The 23,086-nt window shown below is 39.9% G+C and overlaps 1 protein-coding gene across 11 annotated transcripts in view; it reads left to right on the forward strand.

Annotated features, from left to right (window-relative positions):
• The window catches only part of Eya4 (EYA transcriptional coactivator and phosphatase 4), a 243,642-nt gene that overhangs the window by 184,086 nt on the left and 36,470 nt on the right, over positions 1 to 23,086 (forward strand). For all 11 annotated transcript variants that reach the window (NM_001271317.1, XM_087650613.1, XM_087650625.1 and 8 more), the window contains 7 exons: positions 845 to 911; positions 2,372 to 2,514; positions 2,630 to 2,773; positions 3,804 to 3,883; positions 7,817 to 7,982; positions 17,388 to 17,524; positions 19,218 to 19,301. In NM_001271317.1, coding sequence (NP_001258246.1) covers positions 845 to 911; positions 2,372 to 2,514; positions 2,630 to 2,773; positions 3,804 to 3,883; positions 7,817 to 7,982; positions 17,388 to 17,524; positions 19,218 to 19,301 — 821 coding nt within the window. The remainder of the gene's footprint in view (positions 1 to 844; positions 912 to 2,371; positions 2,515 to 2,629; positions 2,774 to 3,803; positions 3,884 to 7,816; positions 7,983 to 17,387; positions 17,525 to 19,217; positions 19,302 to 23,086) is intronic.

Consider the following 23,086-nt stretch of genomic DNA (forward strand, 5'->3'; position numbering starts at 1 on the left):
TGGACTGGCTGGGAAGGAGCTGGCTCAACACATTAGAATCCATGTATGTGCAGTCCATCCGTCATAGTCAAGGCAGATGGCTAACGGGGAGAAAGACTTCCAAACTCTCGGATACATTCCACAGTAGGGTGCATATTTGAATGAAATATTAAAATAACCTGACTTTCCCTTTTAAGGTTTTCTCCAAAAAAAAATATCACCTTTGATGGTTCAAAACAGGCTTGAAGAGATAATTGGTACAACATTTTACACTGCTCAAAGCAAGACAGCTTATGGATAGCCTGGGCTGCCTATGCACATTCTTATTACTCAAATATTTAGACTGTACATTTTTAAGCACCCACCTGATTGATGGGACAGAGAAATTGGAAACAGTAGCATTTTGCAGTTGGAGGATGAAAGCTTGAACCCCGAATCTCTTAGCAATTACTTTATTCTACCTAGACTAAATATGGAATCAGTATATCAATATCATATTTGGGTTTGAGTTGTAAAGTTTGCACACACAAAGCATTGACCTTCCTGCCATGAACGTTTACTTTGTAACCAAAGCCATTTGCCAGTAAAGCTATCAGTGCCGAAGAGCATTGCAGGAGCCTGAGGAAACAGGAGGTGAGCAGTGTTTGTGGGCAGAACGGACCCTTCCCACTCTTGAGTCAAAACCTGACACATTCTCAGAAGAAGATGGTGTCTAATCAACTGCTTCTGTCTGAAATGACTTTGAGAGGGACGGGAGCTTTAAGAACTGTGTTTAATCTGCAGCGTGCCTAAGTAGGCTGTGCACTCTATAGTGAAGATGTGTTCACGGAGCGATGCTCTGCGTGCTGTTGTTTGTGTCTTACAGTAATAACCAGCAGTGGCTACAGCCCCAGATCGGCACACCAGTACTCCCCACAGCTGTACCCCTCCAAGTAAGTGCCCAGCGCCTCCAGTGTGGCTGGAGAGAGCCTTTTGAAATTACATGTGCTAATTTCATAACTTTTAGTCAGAAACATGTATGCATGTAACTATTAAAGAAGGACAGATGCATGTGATTAGATGTGACACATTAGATTAGATGTGACACATTGGATGAGATGTGAAAGAGTATATTTGACAAGAATTAAAGGTATTCATTTACCTGGGTAATTACTATTATCCCTGGTGTTCTCCTGCTCTGAGGAAAACATAAAGCATGTAGACAAAGCTTCAAAATCCTTCAATCAAGGATTTGTGAATATTGCTTTAGAATTCAAACGTATGGGGTTTTCTACTTTACAAGGTTCTTGCTTTAAATCTTTAGTATGTGACGGTTCTTGTATGCTATCTTGAAAATAAGTAAGAATCCATGTGTAATGTTAATTACAAGAATAATAGATGTAACTTAAAATGTATTCAAGCATTTAAATCAATATGCACTGAATCTGGACTTTAAAATAACTTTATCCTCTATTTTAAGGAAAAATCTAGAAACAGTGATTAGAAGACAATATACAGAGATCATACTCTAACCAATATTGTACAATCCAGTCTCTTACCAGAATATTTTCTAGGATTCCAAGTTACAATAAACACACTTCTGAGAGTTTGCTGTATTGCTTTTAAAACTAGCATTAGTCATCTGTCTCAATGCATAGTCCGATTTCCAGTTTAGCTAAATTGGATTAATGGGTTTAAATCTGAATTTGTTTGTTTAGAGATAAGCCAAGATTCAAGTTTTCCTACGAATGCACATTAAATGTAATACGTTATGTTCCTCCACGCCCAGGATGCCTTCAGCACAGGCTAAGGACTGGGTTCCAGTTGGGAACATGTTCAGAATGGCCCAATGAAGAGAGCTGCATTCTGGTTCCTTCCAGGAAGACAGTTAGTTCCCTTTTCTCAGATTTTCAGCTTAGAGTGGTGAATTCTTAGAATGGTGGCTAAGTAGGCTTTCCTAGTTAAGATATATCACTGGGACACTGTGGTGGGTGTGGACATGCTGTGAGTACATTCATTGGCTGACTGGGACCATTCTTCCCCAAGTGTGTCCTAAACAGAGCGCTAGTGCAGATGTAGATGTAAATATGCAGACCTAGAGAAAACTAACTATGCCGTCTAAATCCAATTGCTTATCTTAAAGATGAGAGGTAGTCTTCAAGTGTTTATGTTATCTGTTTATATATTATATACGTCATTATATTATATTATATCATATTATAGACATGGCTGACTTCAAAGCCTAGGGCTCCTTTAAAAAATTTTTTCTTTTACAACTTTTATTCATTTCTGACCAGTTGGGGATGAGGAGTGGGATTACTTCCTGGGTATTACAGGATTTCACTGAATCTGAGCTGTCTGAATTGCTACGCAGTCTTTGTTGCCACAGTAATGCTATTTTTCTGATATTTAGGCCCTATCCACACATTCTTTCTACACCAGCAGCTCAAACAATGTCGGCCTACGCAGGCCAGACTCAGTACTCTGGGATGCAGCAGCCAGCGGTCTACACAGCCTACTCGCAGACAGGGCAGCCCTACAGCCTGCCCGCCTACGGTAGGTCACATCCGAATCTTCTGTTGGCCGGAAGCTTTGCACGCTAGTACAGGTTCCGGCCCTGAGGGATGTTGTCTCACTAATGACGCGGTCTGCCTGTGTGTTTTCTAAACAGATCTTGGTGTGATGTTGCCAGCCATCAAGACGGAAAGTGGGCTTCCCCAAACTCAGTCCCCTTTACAGAGTGGCTGCCTCAGCTACAGCCCTGGGTTTTCTACCCCACAGCCAGGCCAGACACCTTACTCTTACCAAATGCCAGGTAAGTGGCCAACCATAAAACACCTCCTGGGAAAAAAAAATAGTTAAATGGTTTCTTAAAAATGTGACTTCAGACTTAGTAACAGTGAGTCACAAAGACAGTTTTCAGTCTCACCACGGTTCACACGATTTTTAAGGAAAAGGCAGATAACAAGGCAGAAGCAGACAGCAACAGCCGGATCCAGGTGGAGAAAAATGACTCATACCAAATGTAAAGATTATAGGTTAAGCTCGGGCAGGAAATTAAGAACAAGCAAAGCAACTGAGAACCCCCAGGCAGGCATGAAAGTCAGAAGCCCGGGGTCCTTCTAAGCAAATGTCGTGAAATGACTCAGAGTCTGGATGGGGAGACAGCCTTTCAGGTCCCTTGTCTGCTGTCAGGAGGGCATTAGAATCGAGTGCATCTTTTTACAGACCTCTCAGATTTCAAATGTCAGTAACCAAAACAAACTCAAGTAATATCTCTCTTGCTGACTCTATAAAGTGAAATATTTTTAATCACATCACAAAAATTAATAAATATGAACTTTATTAATTTATAATATATAATTTAGTACCTATTTCCTGAGTAGAGGGTGTTAGTTTGACATATATTTTAATATGGTATATAATGTAGAAGTCAGGATAAGTGTTTGTGTGTCCTCAAACTTTCATAATTTATTTGTAGTGAACGCTTTCAAACTCCATTCTTGTACCTTTCTTGCAATCTATGCTGTTCTCAGTGATTGAGCAATAGAGCGTCAGCACTGATGTCTTGAGTCGCTTGGCAGCCAGTGACCAGCATCTCTACCCTGCACCCTCTTCACCCAGCCTACGTCACCCCATCTTTCTCCCCTCAGCTTCGCTGAGATCCCCTCGCGTGCGTTCTTCCCATGACAGAGTTCCGTGTGTTATGTATCTTTCTGTGCTTAGCTTACTTCGCTTAGCACGGTGCCCTCGTCCATCGCACAGCCACAGGTGACCAGGTTTTAGTCCCTCTTGCAGCGGAGTGAATACAGAAGCGGTTAAACCGTGTTTCCTCTTTCCCCTAGGCTCCAGTTTTGCACCATCATCCACTATTTATGCAAATAATTCCGTCTCTAATTCAACAAATTTCAGCGGCTCACAACAGGTACAGTAGTTTTACGCCTTTTAAAATTTCTGTTGAAGATTTTAGGCTTCTTTGATTTGTAACCTATAGTTATTTATGATTTATATTTGCTGCAATCCCTTATTTATCTTTATGTATGCAGAGTTTGAAAAACCCTGTCTCTTCCTTGATAGACTTCTTGGGATTAGGAAGATCTTTTTCACGTATTCAAAATTTTTTAAATTTACTTTTATTCTTTAATTAAAATATGATTACATCATTTTCTCCCCTCCATTTTTTTACCATTAGACCCTCCCAGAAGCTCTTGCACTCTTGCAAACTCATTGTCTCTCTTTCTTCAATTTTGGGTACATAGATTGTTTCACAGCTGATCTCTTGGTATTGGGTGTATAATTAGGAAACTCTTCTCTGGAGAAGACTATGGAAAAAAGTTTTTAAAGTAGAACTTTATTAATTCTTTAGGCATGTCATATATGTATATTTTTAACTTAAATAGTTCTTTTTAGTTATCTTGAAAGCATACATGATCTAAAAATGAGGTTCTTCATTTAAAACTAAAATAACAACTCAGCAGGGTAAAAAAATTACCTATTCAGAATTATTAGGTATTTGTTATTCTGTTGACTGTTAGAGTTTGCTCATTAAACCCCTGAACTATAGTTATTTCAATCATCTAACATATTATTATGGGATATATTGCATGTCTTTTTGTCTTAAGCTATAGTATACATAGTTTTATTTCCCTTGGTAGAAATTGCTTATTTTATATAACATTATTTAATACATTGAACTAGCATAAATCATAAGATTGTGATGTATACTCTAAGACAATCCTAAAACATCATCATAACTAGATAAAAGTCTGCAGAACTATTGTTGGTTTCTAATTTTTTGTTATTTAGATCTATATTTCTTTTAATAAACCTTTGATTGCCATCTCCCCAACAGCTCTATTTTTTTCTCTCGTCACAGAGCCTCTCCCAGCACTTAACTTTTCTCCTCATCATGTTTTATCAATGTTTTCATTAACTTTAAAATCTAGGATGATAGAATTGCATGTGAGATAAGAGTAAATGTTCTTCCATGAGCATCCTAGAACACAGATGGGTCATGATTATGTCGACACTTCAGAATTTGTTCTTGTTTCCTGATTCTCAACCATGTCCAGAATGGCAGATACTGATTCCTAGACAGACAATATGCTTTTACTTTAATACAATTACTGGGTTTTTATATATTTTAAAAGTAAGTTATTCATGAATGCTTTCTCTTTAGATTTAATAAAAGAATTCTATTATTGCCTTCTTATAGGTTTAGTAACATAGCAAAGGGCCATACAAAATTTTATTAAAATGGTATTATTTGAGATATTTGAAAGATATACAGTATACAATTTAGCATCAATTTAAAAGTGTCTTATAGCACTATACTTTCTGCAAAACAAACCAAAACAAAGTTGATGATTTTGACTAGCTTAATTGTTTGTATTAACACCGCAGTCATTTATTGAGAACTTGACATAAATAATATTTTCGACTAGTCATTTGAAGTTCAAAACTAGTCAAGTCTTTGTTTACTGTTCTCTCAAAATGTATAGTCTTCCTGAAGAAATAGACAAGATACAACACAGACAGAAGGTAGACCAGATGGCTATCATCACTAAGAAATACTCTTGACAGAAGGCAGCATAAATAAAAAACTTCTACTGTCCCTGGGAAGATACAATAACAATATAAAGAACAGGAAAACTTTATTACGTTTCCATCATGAATGGATTAAATTTTCCTTGAGAATTCACAATGGATCTGTAGAGGTGATAACTGTATTTGGGATTGAGGTTTGAGTACCAATTTATTATTTAAAACACGCTGAGGATGTGATAAACACAGGAAACTCTGTATACTTTGGACCTGAGGATGGTGGTGTGGCTGGATAGGCTTCACTCCTGCCTCATGGGACTTTCAGTCTATAGAGAAAGTAAAGAGCAGAGTAGCATGGGGACAAATGACCCTGCTAAAATGTTCATGGACATCTACTATTGTGTTGTGCAAGGCTTTCCTATTAGAGCCATGTTCAAGTCAGGATTTATCAGAATGAAGTCAGGAACAAGGACAAAAAGTTACAGGGAGAAAAGGCAGCAAGAGTCAATGTTGAACTGAAGGAAGTATGGAGTCCAAGTCATACATGAGGGGACTGGGAAGAGACACCACAGAGAAAAGGTAGACTATGTCCAGTCACATAAGTAAGCACATGAGTAAGCTTCCTCATGGAAGAGGTAGACTAGGCCTGGACACCTTGTAGCCTTGTAGCCTTCAGTAAGAATTCTGACTGTAGTCTCAGACACTGGAAAGGGATCCATGCTTTGGAATAATCTCTTCTTTGAGGCAATTGCTCTGAAGTAGAAATAATATAAAGGGGTTGGGGATTTAGCTCAGTGGTAGAGCGCTTGCCTAGCAAGTGCAAGGCCCTGGGTTCGGTCCCCAGCTCTGAAAAAAAAAGAAAAAAAAAAAGAAATAATATAAGACAAATTAGAAAACAACACAGCAGCCTCAACAGGAAATGAAGAATGCTTGGATGAAGATGGTAAGAGTAGAAATAAAAAAAGGGGGAACCTTAGAGATGTATCACTTTATCCAGAGGTGCTGGCAGCGTTTCCTGGTGTGTACCGTCCTTTGCTGGTAAGGCCAGGCAGAATGGCAGAACTACAGCACACAGGAGCTAGATCTGACTCCTCAGGTTACAATTCCAGTCTAGAAACTCACAAGCTGTGTGACTGGGATGAAAATCACTTAAATTTCTGTGGCTTCATAGTTTCAATATAAAATGATAATGATACCAACAGACAAGGTTCTGAGAGGCCCTGTCTTGTCTGTAAGACAGGCCATGTAAGCCCTTAGAACAATGCTGTGACCCAAAGCCAGACTTGTTTGTCATTACTGTTTCTCTCTGAGAAAGAAGTGTTGCTAAAAACACTGTTCGAACATTGAAGTTTTCTATTTAGTTCACAGAATGGGATGTGGAACATCATCAGATCCTGAGATAAACAGGCGAATAGAATTTTAGTTTCCTGACACATTACTTAATGCTTCCTGGTAATATATGCATTTACTTATACAGGGAATTTTCTTTTTTGGAAACGACATCAAATATGGATCTTTGTTCCTCAGAACTGATCACAACAGGGGATCTTCCTCTTGACCAAGGATTTGTCATCACTGTTAACATTTTTGGCTAAGCCACACTAGATATATTAAACTCCATTTATCACAAGTCTTTACTCATCATCTTAATATGTAAAGGGCTATTGGGGGCTCATTTTTATCACTTGAAGATTTTTTTAATAGAAAACAGGTCAGGGGAGTTGGTTCAATGCTTTCATTTTTATGCACCACAAAGGAGAAAAGCTAAATGTAAAAACCTGACTGAAGAATTTTAAGCTGAGCCACAGGTAGCAGATAGCTTGTGGTGGCTAGAAAACCTGTTTATTTGTTTTAAAACAACTGCCAGAAAGACAGAAAGAAAAGGCAAGGCCCAGAAGAGGAAAAAAATTAGAAAAGAAAATACACCTTAAAGTTGGTGTAGAAGCCAAGGGGCACGCAGATCCTCCTTGCCGGTACTACATGCTAGGCACTGTGTAAGCATGAACTAGAACAGAATGAACTGACTGCAACTCCTCTCCCCTTTCAGTGCACATGGCATAAAAGCCCTCAGCCAGATTCACATTCTTGCATTAGACCTGCTTTGCAAACTTAAGAGAAATTAATCACTGCCGTGTGTATGAGGTGCCCAGAAGATGAGCTCCCCTCTTTCTCATCGTCAACTCCAAGCCGTGGCCTGGAAAGCAAATGAAATTGATCATTTGGTTGCCATGGTGATAGTGTTAGCTTGCTCTCTTAGACTGCACTAGATGCAAAGTGTTCTCCTGTACCCATATACATCATTTATTTATTTCAGGATTACCCATCGTACACAGCCTTTGGCCAAAACCAGTATGCTCAGTATTACTCAGCATCAACCTATGGGGCATACATGACTTCAAACAACACAGCCGATGGCACATCGTCATCCACCTCGACTTACCAGCTACAGGAATCTCTCCAAGGACTGACTAGCCAACCAGGTACAGCTAAACATCCTGTGCGATCTAACAAAAGAAGATAGCCACAGCTAGACGTGCCTAGAAACCACTAGACAATCATGCTTATGACTAATGAGTTTTAGCTTGTTGCATAAGACAGGACATGAGACGGACAGGAGATTTTTAACCTCAGAATGACTACATGTATGAGAATATCAACATGGGTGAATGCATCTCTGACCAGATTCATTCTTTATCCCATGTAAAACTTGACAACAAAGAGAGGCTGTGATATCATCTCTTTGGAGCGCAACTGGGGGTGTTTCCTTTTTGCAGTAGGGACTGTGTAACCCCTTTACCTTTTCAGTCATCAGGAGCTCTAGCCAGCCATCATTGCTGCATTCCTAGGATTTGCAGGACCAGTGATAGGAAGTTTAATATCTTCGTCTGCTCTGCGCATATTTAAAGTTCGCTGTGGAGTTGGTTTGTCCTTGTTGCTTTGGGGTTCTTTGTTTATTTGCTTGTTTTGTGTTTTATTTCATTATCGGAAGCCTGCTGTCCTCTTGTTAGAATCACGTTTGCTACCCAGACTCAGAAGCTCAAAAGCCAGCTTAACCAGCATTCAGTATCTTCCCTTCAAAATTCCAATCAAATATCCTAAAGGAATTAGAAAGATAACTAGTTCTAAAATTCTAATAGAAAGTAAAGGAATTCAAAAAGTATGATATATTTTTGGAAAGTAAGGGCAAAGTTTGAAGAATGGGATTGCCTGATTGTAGGACTTGTTACGGACAATAGTCAGCCCTCCAGTGCACACACACATGCACAGAGCAGTAGAGAAGTCGGTCACAGACCCAGGCATGCCTGAGAAATGACTGTCGCAGTCAGGCAACTGAAGCACTGGAGATCTAAATACGGATGAAAAGGCACAATTCATATTTTTATACAAAAATTAGAGTAAATCATCATCATCTTTTGGGTAAAAGAATCTCCCAGAAGAAAAATATGTAGGAAGCCTTTGTAATCCTGTGAAAGAAAACGTTTTCTTGGGTATTATAGGCAATTCTTAGAATTATAACTAAACTTTAAAAATGTTATAAAGTTACAAAATTAGGAAGTTTATAAATAATGCTTAAAAGCAATGGAATAGTAAAGTGGGTTTAACAAAATTATTAGTTTTTCTTTGAAAGACACCAAGCACCAAAAATAAAGCTACCGTTTCAGACAAAGTTTTTGTAAAATGCATGTCTGATACAGGACTTATAATCTAGTATGCATAAAGGATTCTGAAAAATCATTTAAAACATAAGACTCACTTTTTAATATGTGTGGTTGTCTTGTGTGTCTTTGTACCATATGCATGCAGTACCTGCAGGGGCCAGAAGAGGGCGCTAGGTCCCCTGGAACTGAAGCTGTAAATTGCTTGAGCAGCCTTGTGAGTGCTGGGAATTGAACTCCCATCCTCTGGAAGAGCAGCCAATGCTCCTAACTTCCGAGCCATTTCTCCAGACCCAGAATCGATGCTATTTTGTAAATACTAATGAGTTCTATGACCTTAGATCTTCTCTCAGAGTAGTCTATAATTTTATTTTAGCTATTTCAGATTCTGGCATGCATCCAGAAAGCAAACACATTCGTAACTACAGGCATGTGCTTTATTAATGGTGAAATCTGACAGATTTAGTTCAAGGGCAGGTAAAGAATTTTCCATTAACCAATGGTGCATTTGGGGGCTTACAGACCAGAACTGACAATTAGGCCCACAATTTTTTATAGAACATTCACTGTGGATGTCCATGTTTAAAACAGAACATACCTTATCCTTTGTGTCCAGTAATTGGCCGCTGCTTGCCTTGGTTTACAGATAAACCTAATGAAATAAAGTTGACCTAAATACCCCAAACCTACAAAGGCAGCTCTTCATTATGTCCTGATTAAAGGATAATTATTCAATCACCTAGAACAGCCCAAGGCAGCTGGAAATGACCGATATTACTTAGAAATTGCAAATAGCATTCAGTTCTTTATTTTTCCTTATTAGGTAGTTGGACAGTGGACTTCAGGACACATGACCACACTGATTAAAAGCAGACATTTCTAGTTCATTATCCTAGTGAAGATCTTCTTCTGCCTTTATATGAAGTTTATCTAAGATAAATTATGGTTTTGACTTGCGCTCTAAAAGTTAGCAGTGGAGATGAGAGATATGTTTAGTTCATCCTTACGAATAGTTTAAACATTTAAAAGTTAAGCATGGCTAGTAACACATAACGTTATCCTTGACTATTAGACCCTGATAAACACAGTAGTGCATTTGCTAACTGAACTTCACAAGTGCTCAAGTTGAATGAGAGAACTGGTGGAGTCCCTTCTTCTCAGAAAGGAGATCCTTGGGAAGGAATTAACAGCCTTTGGAAAACTTCAGGGCTCAGAGTGCAGCTCCTTCCCACAAGAGTGTACATGGACAGGACCACCTAAATTTCTTTACCTCATCGGCCACATGTGCCTTGTTATCTAAGTGAAATTGACAGAGACACAACATTCAGCAGTTCTGACGCAGTATCAGTGAGGGCTCAGCGACTCTTACTCTCACAGCCCTGCCTGTTCGCTCTTCAGTGGGAAAGAGGAGGCAGACCAAAGTGACAGAGATCAGTCTGGTGGTGAGTGGGTGTTCACGTCACAGCCCATGCCCTCCACAGGAAGAGCTCGCTCACTCCTGCGAAGTCCTTTCAATGAACATCCAGGCCTTCTCTCTCACATACAACACTTAAAGTCTCTATGACGCCAATGGAAGATTTTTAATTGGAAATTTTAACAATATGACCATATTTATCCTGTATGGCACGTTGTTTAGAAATTTGCATACAGAGTGAAGCAGAATGACTGACTACACACAGAAAACTAATGTTTGCAAACACTTTGTGTGCTTTGTTTCTGAGGTGATGATACTTAAAATACCTTAGCTCGGCAATTTTCAAAACCATAATACATTGGAATTAGCAGATCCCATGCCGCACAGTAAATGTCTTGAACATCTACAGATAGGATGACCATTGTCTGACATTTCCCTTTAACCACCCCATCCCCAATCCGTCTGGTAACTGCCATTCTACACGCTATTTCTATGGGATCAAGCATTTCATACTTTATATATAAATAAGATCACGCAATTTGTTCTTTCTGTTCATGACTTACACCATTTAGTATAGTGACTTTCAGTACCACCCCTACTGTCACAAAATGATAGGATTTCTCTTATTTTTGAGGTGTCATCCCATTTGTGTGCATGTGTGTGTGTGTGTGTGTGAAAGACACACACACACACACACACAGAGAGAGAGAGAGAGAGAGAGAGAAAGAGAGAGAGAGAGAGAGAGAGAGAGAGAGAGGTTGATTGATTTTCTGTATCCACGCAACTTATGTCTTGATACTTGGGTTGACCCCATATCTTGGAGAGGGAGAATTAGCCTCTCCCTGAGATGAGCTGCTTCATTGATTCCACAGAATGATCAGCCCTGAAACCGCATACATACAAACAGTAGAAATGGAGGCACACGTTGTGTTTATATCCTTTCACATGCATATGTGTACACACATCCATATTGTAGCAATACCAGTCAAGGCAAAGGGGGCTATCAATTCGAGAGCTTGGGCGGGAGAAGATGTTGGGGTCTGGACAGAGGAAAGTGATGTAATTCTACTTTAAGAAAATGTATTTTTGATAAACTTGGGGGCAGGCATGTCTTAGCAGAATAGCTACTATGTCATTCATGCAACCTGATTTTAAGTTTCAAGCTTTTATGCCGTTCTCTTTTTTTTTTTTTTTTTTTGGTTCTTTTTTTCGGAGCTGGGGACCGAACCCAGGGCCTTGCGCTTCCTAGGCAAGAGCTCTACCACTGAGCTAAATCCCCAACCCTTATGCCATTCTCTTAATGCACAGCCACAGGGTCCTTTTGTCCACATCAAGCCCAACACCTGTTTCCTTTTCTCCTTAGACACAGACATCTTATCAAGTGTGAGTTTCCGTATATAGTTTGAACTTGCATTTCTCTAACTACCGCTGACCTTCTCATACACTAGTTGACCATCTCTGTCTTCTTCAGAGAATTGTCTACCTTGGCCATTGCTTTTGTGTTTTCAGTCAGGTTATTTCGTTTTCTTTCCTCTGGGTGGTTCAGGTTCCATATATGTTTTAGTTATGTCACGTGCCTGGCTTCCCAACATATCCTCTCATTCTGGTGAGTTATTGGAGGTCTCTTTTGACCAGGAGAAACTATTGCTGTTTGGAGGAGGAACTATTAGCCTAGTGGTTAAAGCAGACATTCTGGAATCGCATCAACATCATCAAACATCAGCTGGTCGTTGTTGCCTAATTAACTATGTTGTGTTGCCAGTTTCTCTATAGTTATAAGATAATAAGAACAGAGTTCCGTGTTAGCTGGAAATTGGCTTTGATTCTCTGCCCCTCTTTCTGTCTCTCATTTTCACTCTCACTCTCACATATGCACATAATATTCATAATAAGCATCTAGAAACAGTAAGAACATGACAAATTTTAAAGAGATGAAAACATGTTCCTAATTACTTCTCAAAAGAAAAGGATTTAAAATAATAACTTATTACCATATACCCACAAAGGTTGAAATAAAGATTAGCAGTACCAAGGACTAGTAAGGACCAAGTGGATGTTGATGCTGGAGACATGGTTGGTCAATAATTCCACTGTGAAGATCTGTGTCTATACAAAATTACAGTATTCCTCCATTGACCCGGCAATACCAGTGCTGAGTATAGATAGATAATCAAGAGGGAGAGACCTCACTGGCAAACCCTCAACACAGAATATTTACACTTATAATTTATATATGTCACCTAACTGTGTGACTGACTTAAATGACAATCAGCAGAAAGGAAGAGTGTGATTTGTGTACTTGACGGAGTTCTACAAAATAAGAAGAAACAAGCATTCGGAGTTCTCCCTAGCGTAATGAGCTGCAGGCTCATTTGAAAGGGCAGTGTGTTCTATAGACTAAGAGTTTCATAAAAACAAGGCTAGCCTTCACACTTTTTCCCTAAATGTCTGATTTACTCTCATGAGAACACTTTTGTACATTTTTTTTTATTCTTTGAGTATCTTTCAGATCCTTAACTGACTGGCAAAGAACCAATGAGAACAGTTTCTGCAGTGTTTAGAAACCCACACACTTCCTGTGGCCCCATTTTTCCCCTTCAACACTGTGATAGTTACTGAATCTCGGGTTTAAATGGCTGACTTGTTCCTGCTAGATTCCTTAGTGCTGACATAGGCTGCTACTAGCCATCTACCTGTAACTTAATACAGTGATTGGAAGTTTGCAATTTTCTCTTCTTTCCATTCTTGCACTGCTACCAAAGGTAAAAGGCTACGTGTGTGTGTGTGTGTGTGTGTGTGTGTGTGTGTGTGTGACCTTAAAATTGACCTGAAAAACACATAAAGGATAACACATCCACCTGTTATTCCCACACTTGAAAAGTGAGAGTTCAGTGTCATCCTTGGCTATGCAGGGAGTTTGAAGCTAGTGTAAAAACTAATGTCAAGGAAAAAAAAAACAAATAAATAAGAAACAAAACAACAACTGTGTGCTCACATGCAAAAAGAGAAAGATTGTATAAATGCCACCCCAAAAGGGTTTCATTTAAGATTACTTTTAAAATAATAGTTTGGGGCTGGGAAGATGTCTCCGTGGTTAAGAGCACTTCCTGCTCTTGTGGAGGACCTGAGTTTGGTTCCCAGCATCCACATCTGATGGCTCACAGACAGCTATAACTTCAGGCCAGGGAACTCAGTGTCATCACCTGGCATTCAGACACACATGGTTTACATGTGTATACGCCTACCTTCCTACACACATATACACATACACATAAATAAAAATCAAATTTTAAAGTACAGATTAATTCGAATCACGTTATTTAAAGGAAGGTATTAGATTAGCAGATTAGCGTGACTTAATAAACTAAGGGAATTCGTGTTCCAGTATAACAGTGGAAAACAGAAAAGGGTGTGTGTAGTGTTACTTAGAAGTTGCTAGGCATTCAAATATCTAAAGCCTATCCAAATAAGCTGGGCATAAGATGCTGCAAGATAAGCCAATGTTCAAACTTGTATAAAATATAAAACATTTTATTATTGTGATGTCCATCCTGTCAGTGATTACAGTGGTAGGGAAAACAGTGAGCTGTGCTGGCAATATTTTAAGAGCAAACAACATTTATATTAAGATGTATTTTTATATCTTTTCTTTTTTATTGAAAGATTTTTTTTCATAAAATATATCCTGATAACAGTTTCCCCTCCTCCAACTCCTCCCAGGTCTTTCCTATCTCCTCGATTACCCAAATCTACATCCTTTCTTGCTCTTTCTCATTAGAAAAACAATAAAATCCTAAGAAACAAACAATGAAAAAAAAACCAAAAGCATAAGAAAAACGTTGGCATGCACGGAAATCACCTAAACACACAAAACCATAACATAGAGGCAAAAGAGCTATAGGGTAAGAGAAGGAAAGAAATGCTCATGCAAACCATTAGGAGACAAAACCAAGGTCCAAAAGTACCCTTGAGTAGGTTTTATGTTGGCCGTCTACTGCTGAGGATAGGGCCTGATCTTCACTGTTGTTGTATACCCAATGAGACTCCATGAAACTAACTTCGTTTGTGAGTGGTTTTCAACTGAAGATAGCTTCCGTTTTAGGAATTAGGACCCATGTCTATTGCCCCTCTCAGCACCGGAGCTCCATCAGGCCCAGACCTGTTCATGCTGCCAGAATCTCTGTGAGGTCACAAGTCAGTCCTGCTGTGTCTAAGAGGCCATGTTTTCTTGGCTTCCTCCATCCTTGCTCTTCTACAAGGTTCCCTGAGCCCTAAGGTGAAGCATTTGATAAATATACCCTGTTTGGGCTGAGTGTTCCAAGGTCTCTCACACTCTGCGCACTGTCCCTCCTCGGGTCTCTGTTCCCATCAACTGCAGTAGGAAGCTTCTTTGACGATAACTGAGGAAAACATTGACCTATGGGTATAGCAGAATGTCACCGGTAGTCACTTTGTGCTAGGTTCCTTCAGTAGGACAGTGGTATGTGCTGTGCCCCTTGGTCCCTTGACTATCTGGCCTCAGGTTCTTCACCACAGGAGCAGTGTCAAGGATGGGCTCCATCCCATGGAGTGGGCCTTAAATCCTTGGCCACTCCCACGAGCTTAGTGCCACCACTGCCCTAGCACCCTAGGCAGGATACTGTTGTAGATTCGAGGGTTTGTATCTGGGTTGGCGTTTAGCTTTCTCCTTCAGTAGCATGCTGAGTACCTTCCAGTATAATGAATGTTAGTTAGTAAGGGTGAAAGTTCCATGTAGGTAGGTACCAGCTCAGCTTCTCCATCGTCAGTGAGTTGTGTAAATGTTTTCTTCAGCAATAGTGCTTTATCTTACCAGTGGAATGCAGCCAGTAGCTTTGGCAATAGTCTGGTTTGTTGGGGCTTTTCACGGGGCCCCTTTGGCTAACAATTATATTAGATGCACCCCATTCCTGGCACTGGAAGCTTCATTTGGTGATGGGAAATGTCCAGTTGGGGCTCTATCTACCTTATTATTTGGAAACTTTATTTAAATCATCTTCATATATATGGAAGATTCTACTATGTTAGGTTTCCATATGACCCCTCAAATGACTCTTTTCATAGTCCCTCTATCTCCTTCTCTTTCCTCCCCTCAATTATGGGAGAGACATCTAAGGCATATTTTTGATTCTATACCATATGATACTTACCAAACAAAATGCTGTTATCCAAAGATACGGTAAGATCTTAACTCTATAACAATTACTGTTTCTCAGAAAAGCCATGTTTAATGTGCCATTTGTTCCGTGAATTTTTGTACTGTGTCATATTATACTGTATCGTATTGTATTTTAATGATAAATGAGGATCATCATATTTTTATTTATAGACACATTATTTAAGTCTAATGTAGCTCAATACCTGACTTGCCTAGAGATTTTCATTCTATGTATATGGTTTCAAAATATAAGCCCGATTCATCCTCAAAAATTTTCAAAGGATTCTCATCCAGAATTTAATATACACTAAAACCAAGGTCCAGGAAAACTAAGAAAGATCCTCGAAGTACGATTACAAGTCGAGTTGACTTGTTAGACTGTGACTTCAGTGGTATCTATTCACCTTAAAACAAATGTGGTGCTGGCTGGTACTTTATGCCTGTTAAGCTCCGTGGTCACTAACGTTGTACGAGTCTGGATTTCAGGGACCTGTAGGACATACAGGAGCCAGTTAGATAAGTGTCCAAAACACCAGATAATGGCTAGATGGAGGGAGCCAGTTCTGGGTCCTTGTGTACAGAGACATTAGCATATGAGGTGCTTACACCAGAGTAAGAAGACCAGAACTCCCTGGTAGCTATCCAGAGCATGGCAGGACAAGAGTCTGTGACTGTTACATAGAAAGACACCGGAGAGCAAGACTGGACCTAACACCCTGCAGATATCAGTTGCCAAATAATAGTTCTGATAGGGTGTGTTTAACAGGGTCAAAGACATCACCTATCTGGAAGAATAGAAGAAAGCTCAGCCTGTCTACTAAATTTATCAATCTGATGATTATTCAGGACTCTCAGTAAAGTATAGCATTCAAGTTTTGGTGGGCTAAAATTAGATTTTGGTAAGGTGGATATCAAGCAGCCGAAAAATTTGTACCATACAGTAGTATAACTATTGCCCACCTATGACTACCATGTAGTTAAAACATAAATACCACACATTCAAATAACTATATATAGCATGCACAAGATTTCAAAAGTGTGTTATAAAAATAACAAAGGTAAACTTTTTCTTGCTGTTCATATTGATTATATGGTAAAATGATATTTTGTGTGTGTGAAGCCAGCATGTGGGGGATAATTTTACATCTCTTTCTACCTTCTAATGTAAATGATGGAAAATTTAAAACTACCTAAGCTCATGGCTTTCATTTGCTTTCACTGAGTAGCAGAAGTGTGCATATGGTCTTAAGGAGTTTCGTTAGGAAGGAAGCGGTGAGGTGTACTCAATAAGGGGGGCTGTTGAGTTTGCAGGTGGGGTGCAGGACTGATCTGGAAGACACCGTGTTCTGTGGAATGTGGCCCAAATGGAGGTGAGGCTAGACCTAAACACAGATTAAAAATGGGGGGTGAAAATACAGACAGGACGCTGAGGGTATTTGGCATATAAAAGGCATTGAGGGTTCTATGAGGAATTCATATGACCTATGCATTTTTTGACTAAATTTGAACTTTACATATTTGAACTATAATTTTTGCCACAAAGAGGTCATTAATGTATAGGAATTCATTAACTAATAATGAAGACTTATAGTTGTTCTAAAGCTAAATTGCTCTTCTTGACACACCATGCTGTTTATAGGAGAGTTTGATACAGTGCAGAGCCCATCCACACCAATCAAAGATCTTGATGACAGAACATGTAGAAGTTCTGGGTCAAAGTCTCGAGGAAGAGGCCGGAAAAATAATCCCTCCCCACCTCCGGACAGTGACCTGGAGGTATGCCTGCCTGCTTACTGCTGTAGAACGTAAGATACTTGATTTTACTGAGTGGCAATAGCCATACTTTATATACACAGTAAGTTTCAAAATTTCTATCTATCTATCTATCTATCTATCTATCTATCTATCTATCTATCTATCTTAGATCTAGCAGAATTTAAAACAATATAGTCAAAGGTAACAATACTTTGAAAGTTAAAGACTAGAATAATTTCATTTTTATTCAACTAAAAACAGCTAAAAATAAAACCATCACTCATGCTAAAATATCCTTAGAAAAACATTTTAGAAAGATAAATCGGTGTCTAAAGGAAAGTAGTAAAATCTTGTCAATGAGTATATGTGTTAAAACTGTCGTGTCTGTGGACTTTTAAAGTATTTTTTCATTCCTGAGCTCTTTGGAATGTAACTACATTAAGCAGGTTGAGCTTCTATTACAAAAATCTATCATTGACCATAATATGTTCATACATTATCACAAAGTTCAAATTTTGAAGAAAAGAATTAATTTCCAGATGTAATATAAATCAAGTAGCACATTTTGTGCCTTTTCCTATGATATATATATATATATATATATATATATCAAAGAGATGAATGTGTTCTGAAGACTTGTGGTAACCTGGCAGTGCTAGGAAGTCCAATTGACAGGGAGCTGGACAGAGGCAGTGGCCAATTTCAGAGTGGAGTGTCATCCGGTGTGGTCTAAACTCCAGATTCTCTCCCAGTGTCAAAGCCCTGTTGTTTGGGTCCAATCTCCTAACTCTGTAATGTGAAATCTTAAGTCTATGCAGGCCAAATAATACATTCACCAAGCTGTGTGACGTCTTATAGTTCTTGTTCAGGAGCTACCAGAGACTGCCTTAAATCCATTTTGAAAAGGTTTGGTGCAAATTCCAAATAAATTCCAAAACACAGTGAACCCCATGAGATCTAGAAGTATAAATATGTATGAAGGTTAGACTCCTTTCTTTCATAAAGTCAGAATGTATCTTTTTCATATTAATCAAATGTTGGGTATATTCATTACAGGTCTGGACACCTGACCATTAAGCTTCTGATCATTTTTATCACCCATATCCCCAGGTTTTATGAGAGTCAGAGTTGCCAACTAGGAACATGGCCCACAGACTCAACTAGGCTTGGTTTATATGGGGCTCAGAGAGACTGAAGAGACAAACATGTGCCCTGAGTGGGTCTGAGCTAGGTCTTTTGCAGATACAGTATGGTTGTATGGCTTGATATTTTTGTGGGACTCCCAACAGTAGGGGTGGGGTGTCTCTGACTCTTTTGCCTGCTCTTGGGATCCTTTTCCTCCTACTGGGCCACATTATCCTTGATAAAGGGTTTATGCCTACTCTTATTGTAACTCATTATGCCATATTTGGTAGATATCCCTGGGAGGCCTGCTTGTTAGAGGAGAAGTAGATCTGAGGAAAAGTGGAGGTGGAGGGAGGGACTAGGAGGGGAAATTGGTTAGGATGTAATGTATGAGAGAAGAATATCAGAAGGAAAAACTACAAAAATAAAAATAAGGTTAAAAAAGGAACAAACCATGGAAGGGGTAGGTTTTTTTGTTTGTTTGTTTTTTATAAACTACTCAAGACCACGTCCAACAAGAAAGGGAACATCTTCTAGCTGTAAAGATCTGTGTTCTTAACCCATTTTGACCCTGGCCATTTCTCTTCAGCGTGTGTTTGTCTGGGACTTGGATGAAACCATCATCGTCTTCCACTCTCTCCTCACGGGCTCTTACGCACAGAAGTACGGCAAGGTAAGGAGTCAAGAGCTTATTCCCAAAGTGTTCAGGATTTAACCAGTTACAAGCTCAAGGTCTGCTTTAAGCTGCTTTGTTTTCCCAGTCAGCTCCTCCGATGGTCTCCCCACTGTGGCAGCTTCCTGTCCTAGAACGTGTGCTCACAACCCGGCCGAGCTCATTGGAAGTCACCTTTACACTCTTCACAGGGACTTTGAATTTCTTATCTCAAGACCAAAGATCCTACTCTCACACATTTGGGGATAACACCCTTCACTCACAGGAAGGCTCACGCCTTCACTGCCTTTCTCTCTTGCCACTCCCTGCTGTAGCGAATTTCTTAGAAGAGCATCACAGCTGTGAGAGTTCTGTGCCTTGGACTGACTGATACAACCGAATGATGTGCTCTGGTGGAAACACACATGCTTAACTCATCACTGACTCTGACGCTGTCAATAGGATTTGCTCTAAAGAGAGTTTGGTGAGAGCATGTTGGCCTGAATTCCACTGCTGTATGAAAATATGTGGTTAGCTTTGGATCCTTCTCACATCACAGTCACACCCACAGAAATGTCTCATCATGCCTCCCAGCATGACATGACATAGTGGGCGGGTTCTTGTGTCCTAACAACACGCTATATAGTAACAGTTATAGCCTCATCTTCTAGACAATGCATGATGGACTGCATTCGAGTGCGTCTTTTCATTTTTTATTAGTGTGTGTGTGTGTGTGTGTGTGTGTGTGTGTGTATTTGTATGTGCATGTGTACAAGTGACCATGAGCTCCAGAAAAATGTGTCAGTTGCTAAATCTGAAATTAGAGATGTGATATGAGTCCTTATATAGATGCTGGGACCCAGGTCCTATGAAAGAGCAAGAGGTACCCTTAACTACTGAGCCATCTTGCCAGCCCCAAAGGCCTCTTTGTAAATTTGCACTTTGGGTTAATCTAGGCTGTCACTTGCTTTTACTTTCTAAGTACATATAAAAAGTAGTCATTTTTTTTAGCAATAATTTACCATAAAGTGTCTTAGTTCCTTTATAACTATAAGTGTCTAACATGTTTTTCTTGAAACAAATATTCAGGGACTGTTTCTGTAATTCATAAAAGAGTTGTCTCCCACGCAGGATGTGTGGCTGCTGGGATGAGGAAAGATTTGTGGAATATTAAAACAAACTCACATACCCAAATTTATAGCTCATATTTATTTCGATTTCCTGTTTCATGCTGGGTATATTTTATAAATAATGCACCAGTGAGCCCAGGCTGCTGTAATAAAGCATTAATAAAGCCTGACCACAATTTATAACCAAATCATCGTCATAAGCCTGGAGTGAAAAATCAAAATTCTGTGACTGGTGGGATATGAAATCTGAAGTATTTCAGATTGTAATCTAAGGATATTTTTTTAAAAAGATTGACTTTTCAAAATCATGTCATGAGGCCCATTTAAATGACTGTGATGCATGTTGCTCCCCGTGTCAGATCGGCGGTGATGGGCCTCGCCTTTTAGAGTCACCTCACACCTTTAACATGTTCCTTGACATCACGTCCCTTTCTAGGAACTTGAGTCTTTCGAATTATGAGATCATTTGAATTCCCCAAAGGACGCCTGAAGAGAATGGTGAGCAGGTCATTACAGTCCTCTTCTTTTTCTTAAATTGAGGACAGCACTTTCTTTCTCCAGTATTCTTGACCACAGCAAATGACTTCCGTCTCATCTCAAGGAAACCCTCTGTATACAGGCCGAGGTTTCTACAGACTCATGCCTGAAGCCTTTGGGACTGAACTGTAAAGGACAGGAAATACAAAGAATGAAGCTGAAGGTCGAGGGGGACATGAGGAGAATAGGAGGTAGAGAGAACCTGGGAGCCTGAGGAGGTGGGAATCCATTGTTACCCACACAGTGGGGTAAGTGAAAGCTGGCAAAAGGTCCCCACAGGACACGCCCATTCTCTTCCACACCCACCTCTCCTGTATAAGGTCATGTTACTATTGAAAGTCACTCTTCAAGTTCAGATTTCTCCCACTAGACGGGGTGTCTGGATGAAAGATTGCCACCGCATGAGTCTTCCCACTGAGCTCTTGAGGTCATGGATCCTTGTCCTCCTCCTTTCTCACTTGCACTAATTGAAGCCCCGTGAGCATCTCCCCAGAGCATATCGATGGCGAGCATGCACCCCAGAGCATATCCATGCCTACATATTGCCAGGCCTCAGACTTCCAGACCCCCCATAACCTTCATCCAAAATCTCCTTTTCTTCCTGAGTTTCCCCATCTCAGGCATTCTGCTGTGGCAACAGAACGCTGCCACCACACTGCTGCGGCATGGTGCCCACCAGTGTTCTCATAGGCTCACATTCTGAATTCTTCCCCCAGTCACTAACTCCATTCTGAGAGGCTATAGAGCCTTTAGGAGGAAGGGCATAGCGAGCAGAACTAGATCTGTAAGGGCAGGCCTTGAGGGGCTCTAGCAAGCCTCTGATTCTGCCCTCTGCCCTCAGTGATAAGAAAAGTCCCACCACAGTGCGTAATCCCACCACTGTTCTGGCCCAGCGGGTGAGGCAAAATGAATCTGAAGTGAAATCTTTGAAACTGTGACCCAAAATAAATCTTTCCTCCTACAAGCAAAAATGCCACAAAGCCCGGGGGAAGCTCAGTTGTGTCTCAACCCAAAACCAAGCTCTCAAACCTCTCTTAGCAGGCATGCATCACTGACAGATATGAACAGGCACTGGGAAATTTTCTAAATGCTTTATCTTAGTAATAAATAAATAAATAAATAAATAAATAAATAAATTAGTTAAATAAATAAATTGGGCTCTTCAGTATGATAATTAGTGGTCTTTGAAGAAAGTTCTCATGGTGAGTTAATGTGAAGAGTACTTACATCGCATGGTGGCTCAGTGCAAGCTATCATACCAAAATAACTCTGAGAAAGTGTAAACAGTCCTTCCGTGAGATTGAATTCATCAGCTCTCCGATGCCTTCATAGGCTGATAGAAACGAAGTCATTTTAGCCGGTAGTTGAAAAAAATCATTTTCACTGCTCTTAAAGATTGTAACCAAAGATTGTAACTGGAGAGACGGCTTAGCTGTTAAAAACACTGCTGTGTCCAGCCGACATGTGAAGACTCACACAGCCACACCTCTAGCCCAAAGGATCTGGTCCCCTCTGCAAGCTACACAGAACGCATGAACTCACAAGGACACAGATATATACACTGATTATAATAAGTAACTGAAACCATTAGTTTTGGAAGGTGGGTGAAAGAGTTGTGTAGATTTGAAATTGCTTATGTGTACTCAGTTCATTTCATGATTCAAATCACTCATTTCTTCAATGTGCATTAAAAATCATTTCGTGTGTGTGTGTGTGTGTGTGTGTGTGTGTGTGTGTGTGTGTGTCCCATGTCCCATATGTGACATACAGAGGACTACTTACTTTTTCTCCTTCCATGATATGAGTCCCAGAGATCGATTCCAGCAATGTGCACTTCAAATGCACAACTTGGTGTGATGGTGATTTTTTTCCAAGTTTGAAGTGGTGCATTTTTTATATATATTCTGCAGAGTGTTATTATGTAAACTACATAAGAATAGGACTTCTCCAGCTGGAGGGAAGAGGCAAAGAATGAGAGCCCCCGTGATCCCACAAAACCAGGTCCCTTTCCTCTTATTCTTTCTTTATCAGAAAGTGATTATAGGGGCATAAGCTAATCTTGGCACTTGAAAGGCTTATGTGGGAAGAGTGTGGCTTCAAGGCCAGTCTGGGATATATAGTGAGTTCCAGGCCAGCTTG

This window comes from Rattus norvegicus, chromosome 1, assembly GCF_021556685.1.
Source record: "Rattus norvegicus strain SHRSP/BbbUtx chromosome 1, alternate assembly SHRSP_T2T, whole genome shotgun sequence".
NCBI classification, from domain to species: Eukaryota; Metazoa; Chordata; class Mammalia; order Rodentia; family Muridae; genus Rattus; species Rattus norvegicus.